This window comes from Lissotriton vulgaris, chromosome 1_1 (genome assembly GCF_964263255.1).
Source record: "Lissotriton vulgaris chromosome 1_1, aLisVul1.2, whole genome shotgun sequence".
Classification (NCBI taxonomy): Eukaryota; Metazoa; Chordata; class Amphibia; order Caudata; family Salamandridae; genus Lissotriton; species Lissotriton vulgaris.
Genome location: NC_141685.1, coordinates 1,380,396,720 through 1,380,403,287, shown reverse-complemented (window position 1 = coordinate 1,380,403,287; position 6,568 = coordinate 1,380,396,720). Strand labels below are relative to the sequence as shown.

The 6,568-nt window shown below is 44.6% G+C and overlaps 1 protein-coding gene across 1 annotated transcript in view; it reads left to right on the top strand.

Annotated features, from left to right (window-relative positions):
* The first annotated feature begins 1,155 nt into the window (after positions 1-1,155).
* Positions 1,156-6,568, top strand: part of LOC147750541 (hyaluronidase-like) — a 234,813-nt gene continuing 229,400 nt past the window's right edge. The window contains exon 1 of the mRNA XM_086936554.1: positions 1,156-2,106. Coding sequence (XP_086792680.1) covers positions 1,156-2,106 — 951 coding nt within the window. The remainder of the gene's footprint in view (positions 2,107-6,568) is intronic.

Below are 6,568 nucleotides of genomic sequence, written 5' to 3'. Positions count from 1 at the left end.
CCACAAAGCGCTGATTGTTTCTGCACACCCTGTTTTCGGCATCTTAAATATGCCAAAGGACATTCCTGCTGGTGGTCAGCAGCTACGAGACCCCAGTTTGAAGTTCTTTGATTACCTCCTCAACTTCCTAGACACAAGTTTCAGTTCCTGTCACCCTTTCGGAGATGTTCCACAGGTCCTGGCGGAGCAATGTGACTTCGGAGCGAACTTTCCAGATCCTGTCTTATGATGTCACCCTGGAGGATTGTATCGCCTGCAGCAAAATTGCTGTGTTCAGCAGTGGGGTTCTACAGTCTCATGGGGGGGGTGACCACCTTGGTGTAGAGATCCACTTTCCCTTGTTTGGGGGGTTTGGGGTCTTTGTCCTTCACCAACATACTGGGTGTTTACAAGTCCCAGGAGGGCCAATCTCAGGCTCCAGAGGTGCTCCTGTTCCCCCTCCGGATACCGCTCCCCATTTCACTGAGCCCCGGAACTCAAAGTACCACCTCACTCCTCATCCAGTAGGCAGTTATCCTCCTTGCTACCCTCTAGAATCAGGACAGCAGGGGCTTGATGTCACTCCCCTGCGGTGAGGGCAGGGCTTGAGGTCCTCTTTCCAGGTAAGGCCTTAAACGTTGCAAAAGTCTCCCCCTCTGGATCATCAGCTTCCTCTACCGCAGTGGGTGGTGGGGGGGGGGGGGTCCTCAGGCTCTTTGCGCGTGGGTCTCATCTCCTCAGGTGAGCAATCAGGGCGTGGCACAGAGAAGACCACTTATGGACCTTTCTAACATATATTAAATAGACACTACACTTTGAGCTGCGTGATGCGATCACATCACAAAACATTTGTAAATTTTTTAATATAAAAGCTTGCAATAAAAAAATTCAAATGCATACACTGCAGGTGTCAGAGTTGAAGACCACATTGAACCGTTCACTATAAATGCACCCACCCTAAAACATTATTACTGGAGGGATGGATATTCAATGATTGGCTAGAATGGGAGCACAATGACAGATCTTTGAGACATTATGATTATTTATACTGTAAGCGGACTCAGATTGTACCTGCCCCATTTCCATAACTGTATCAATTTTATTGTTCTTCACCAGGTGAAACAGCATATTTCCCTTGATGTGACGAGAAGTATTTATTCTACAGAGAAGTCCACCATGAAACTCTTCGCCATTATGCCAAATGACATCTTACACAGAGTAATCTGGGTCTCCCTGTGTTTTGTCAATCTGTTTTCATCTACCAAGTCATCAACTCCGAGAGCTCCTCCCGTGGTAGACAAGTATCCCTTCATTACCATCTGGAATGCCCCAACAGAACGATGCATTACACACCACAAAACCAACCTGAGTCTCCAATTGTTCCAGTTCGTGGCCAGTCCAATGAAAGGCGCCATCAACCAGCCATTGGCCATGTTCTACAAAGACCGGCTGGGCTCCTATCCGTATATTCATGAGACCACTGGTGAATCTTTCAATGGAGGCCTACCTCAGCTAAACCACTTGTCTAACCATCTGAAGAAAACTACTGATGACATCACATTTTCTATGCCAGACAAAAAACAGAGCGGATTTGCAGTGATTGACTGGGAAGAATGGCGGCCATTATGGGTTCGGAACTGGGGACTCAAGCGTGTGTACCAAAAGAAATCAATTGAGCTTGTCCTTAAAGAAAATCGCAAACTTACATCCCTAAAAGCAAATCCAATTGCTCAAAAGGCATTTGAGAATGCAGCACAGAGTATTATGCAGGGAACGTTATCTCTGGGGAAGTCACAAAGGCCAGCCAGGGCCTGGGGATTTTACTTGTTTCCTGAATGTTACAACTTTAACTATAAACAATACCCCAACAATTATACAGGAAGTTGCTCGGATGTCGAAAAAAAAAGAAATGATGAACTTTCCTGGCTCTGGAAGGAAAGCACTGCACTCTACCCCAGCATTTACCTGGAAACAGCTCTAAAATCTTCACCAAATGGAGCTCTTTATTCACGGCACAAAGTTCAGGAAGCAATAAGGGTTTCCACTGTCCACAGCAGAAATCCATTACCGATTTATGTATACACACGTCCAGTGTTTACAGACAGGTCAGAGGAGTTTCTCTCGCAGGTGAAAAGGTGTTATTTTCTGATCTAGTTTTTGGTTTCAATGCCTTAAATATGTATTTATTTGGGTATTCTCTAGAGCGCGGGTAATGCTGGAGGCCATTTTGTAAAGACAGATTCGATAACTGAGGAGGCATCTAACCAGAAAGCAGTTCACATTATTACTAACCCAAAGTCATTTAAAATAAATATGGCTTGTGTAAAGATGCAGAAATGTCATTAGGGAATTGGAATGCCAATGAAAGAGCAAGGAATCATAAATGGTTAGTGCTAAATCGAAAAACAAAATAGAGCTAAGGCTAACTAGCCTCATAAATGTACCTGCAAACTTCTGTTAAAGAATAAGATCTTTGGGGCATATTATCAAGAACGGCGTTAAAATTATCGCCGTTTTAGCGGCAGTAAACTGCAGCTAAAGCGGCGATAATGGGCTTGATAATATGCACTGGAGAATTCCAATAAAAGCCCAAGTTTACACCAGAACATGGACTTCTATTGGAATTCTCAAGGGCATATTATCAAGTCCATTATCGCTGCTTTAGCTGCAGTATTCTGCCGTTAAAGCGGCGAGAATTTTTACCGCCGTTCTTGATAATATGCCCGTATATAAGTAACAATTAGGTTATCACTGCTTTACTAAATATAACAGTTAATGTCCCAGATGTACTAAGGTGTAGAGCTGACACAGAGCGATGCAAAGTCTCACAAGGGTATTCACTATCAAGCACAAGACATATTTTGCGCTCGAGAATTTGCCCTTTTGTCCATGTAAAAACACCTATGCACTGCGTTGCGTCACTCTAAGTCAAGGGGTGTTTTTGAGGCAGATCAACTCAAACACCCACAGGTTTTAACAGAAAGACCAGTTTATTATAAGATGACCAGTGTCCTTTGCATCAAAAATAAACACTTCCATTAACACGGTGTTAACAAGGGCAAATGTCTATTTCTAAAAAACAAAAAAAACTGGAATTGCTCGTGTGCTGAAGTGCACCTCACACATTCGATACATGGGGTACTTCTGAGTTTGTCTAGGCACAGGAATTTGTACAGAAAGGGTAAGCCTCTAGTACAAATCCTATGCGAAAGTGTGCACGCATGTCTCAGCACCATTGTGCAAAGCTGTGCATTGTGCAAAGCTGACTGTTTGTGCACCAGTGGAGGGAATGACCACAGCAACAAACCAATCTTAGTGGCTATGGCACTGCAATGCCTTTTCTCTCTTGACAACGCAGCACAGCAACTGCGGTTGCTTTGCTGCATGAAAAAAATTGTAAATATGACCTCAGGTTTTGCATTACCCCCGTTGGGTGCGGAACACTCCCTCCCCAGTGCTGCGAGCGGCCAACGGCCGTCACAGCCCTGCCCACCCATTAGAACGCCCGCACCACGGCGGAATTCCCACATAGGTTAAGGCGTTAAACAGCCTTCCATTCTTACAACAATATGTAATTCGAGCCTCTACTATGAGGCTCCTATACAGATGATAATCCGTGTTGAAAGAAGATGAGGGATTACTCTTGTGTAGGGTATAGTGGTCACAGCTGAGGTACTTCCACAATTCATAGACTTTACTCGGTTCTATCTACTGCTAGGATAAAATTGAAAGTGTCAACGTGATACCCAAAGTACTGTGAGAAGAAACATTAAGTATCCATAAGTAAAGTATCTGACTAGCATTGGGCTGCACTGGGCAGGACAACTGCTATGTCCCCGGGACATGGCTTGCGAGCCAGCCCCGGAAGATGGGGTCCGCGGTGCCATATTTGGCTCTGGGAGGGGGGACCGCGTGGCCCCCTCCCTTAAAGTAATCAGCCCCAGGTGAGGGCTACCCAGTGCCTTTTGAGGCTTGGGGAGGGGGGTCACACATCCCCCTCCCATTATTTATTAAATTATGGCCTGGGGGGCCTCAGGAGGCCCAGGGAGGGGGGCGTGCAATCCGCCTCCCCAAATAAACTATTTTCGTCCATGGGGTGAATTCCCCAGGGCCTCTGCAGGCTTGAGGGAAGCCACACAGCCTTTTCCCCTTTATGAACACAGCCCCAGGGGGGGGCTCATACGGCATAAATTTAGCCCTGCTGCCATTTTGTTTTGGTATTTTCAGCAGATTGAGGGTGTAGGGGGTCAGAATATCCCTACCCAGCCTTTTTATATTATTTTTTCTTAACTTCAGGACATGGAACTAAATGCCCAAGTCCTGTGATGGCCCCCAGGACAACTTTTGCCTATGTTGCTGGCAGCCAATCAGAGCACTCACACCTGCTAGAGTCTGACCCCGTGGTAGTGAGATAGGCCAAGTGAAATAAAGCTCCCTGGTCCAATCAGAAAACTCTACATCATACAAGTTTCGTTTTCCGAGGTATTGCTGTGTAAACTGCTATGGGTTTACGCGTAGCATAGTTCACATTAACAATCAACCAAAGATATATGGGAAACCCTCATGGAGTATGGTATTAAATTGGTATAAAGCCAAAATAGTGTATACCAATTCCATAACAAATGTCCTACTCCGACAGCTTTTGGCTGTATCAACCCCCTGACACACACCGAATCTACATTAAGAAATGAAGTTGATATCAGTAGAAAATTAAGTACTGTAAACAGTGCTTACTCTATAGAGAGAGTTTACCTTATACTACACTGCTTGCAAACACTGAAACAGTCATAAGAAATACACAACAGACTTTTATAAAAATCTGCTAAAAACAGTGCACATTCTCTGCAACAGCTGTCAAAAAATATACTATTTGCCAGAAATAACCAAGATCTGAAGGTGCTCAATATTCTACTGTCAGAAGTGTTCATACTATGGTGAAAACTTTGCAGATAGCAAAAAAGGAAAACGTACTTAGGTTGGTGCCCGGTGCACACCATCTTCTATGTTAAGTAGAAATTATCATGCTAAGACAATTCTCTTCAATAACTCAAGGGTGCTTACAATACTTAGGGGCATATCTATAAGAGGCCTGCGCCGGTGTTGCGTCACTAATTTTGACCTACAGGCAGCACTCGATATCTACAAGTTGACGCATTTGGCCATATGTGCCTGTTCTTGTAGACCTGTGTGGGAATATACCTGCGCCAGAGACGACTCGTAACACAAAGACTAGAATATTCAAGGTAGGTGCTCCCCAGTAAAATCCAGCATATAACTCATGCAGTGATATTTTTGGTTTTGTCAATGTGTGACGCATCGCCGGCAAGCTTTATCCAGAGCCTGAAATACATCAAAAGTCCTGAGCATCGCCAACAGAGCCATAAGTAATGACACATTGGATGTGGTAGATGAAGACAACAAAACACACAAGATGATGGACGGAATGTTGCACAATGGCAAAACATTCACATGCTCAGACTTGAGTCCCGTGCTCTCCATGCCACTGGAATCAAGTTATCCAGGCTGATGAGGGCTGAAAGCCCGCAACCGGTCCTTAGATGCTTGTTTCCAGTCCAGGGAGGACCTGGCTTGGCAGTTCGGGCTGGACTGTTCCCATGGGGCACAGGGTCAAGACTGATTTGCATATGGCTGGGTTCAAACTGGAATGGCATGGTGAGCAAAAAAACAATGGATTTAGGCCCAGATCTCTGTACTGGGGTGGATGTATGACATTGTTCTGCATTCTGTCCATCAACTGTTGTTTTTGTAAACGAAGACAAGCCACATAAAATAGTTTGGGGAGGCAGGTCATGTATCCCCACCAGGTAAACCTCAAATGTGACAAATCAATTGGTCTCCCCAGGTGATGTGTAACAAGGAAAAACAACTGAAGTGATCCAAATCACTCCTGTTACCTATGTGTGCTTTGTTCTGTGGCAGACATACATAGATGGTCAGAGCTCTGAGGGTTCATAATATGCAGGTAGGTGCCCCTTCTTTACAAAGACAACTCCATATGCAAAGCAGGCATTCGAGCACCATGGTGCAAATGTGCCTGTGTTTGTGCTAAGCAGCACATTATGTGCCAGCATAGCTGGAAATATGAGGAAAGTGCATTATGTCCTAAATACTGTGCACTACTGCCCTATCTCAGTCATACAGTGTAGTTAAGACATATGACTTGCTGCACTGTAGTGCCACTTTCCCAAATATGTGCATATAGTGGGAACAACTCACTGCAAGTGTAGGCTATGATGTCCCAAACTGACATCCGCTCACTAATCTGTCTATGGCAGTAGCGGCAGAACGTCAGTGAGTAGCAATGCATCATTTCGCTATGTGTGGATGGATGAAACCACATCAACTGCACTAGGTAACGAATCACTAACGAAACTATGTGGTATGACAGACAAGTCCACATGAGTACAAAGGCAACACGAGAAAAGTCTGAGATCGGTGTCTAATCAATGGCTTACCTACTCTTTGTTATCAGTCAAAGGTCAACAAGGTCAATGTTGTAAGAAAAAGTATTGCGGAAATGAGCAAGTGTGTCACACATAGCAGTATACTTGTATGTGGATTAAAGTTA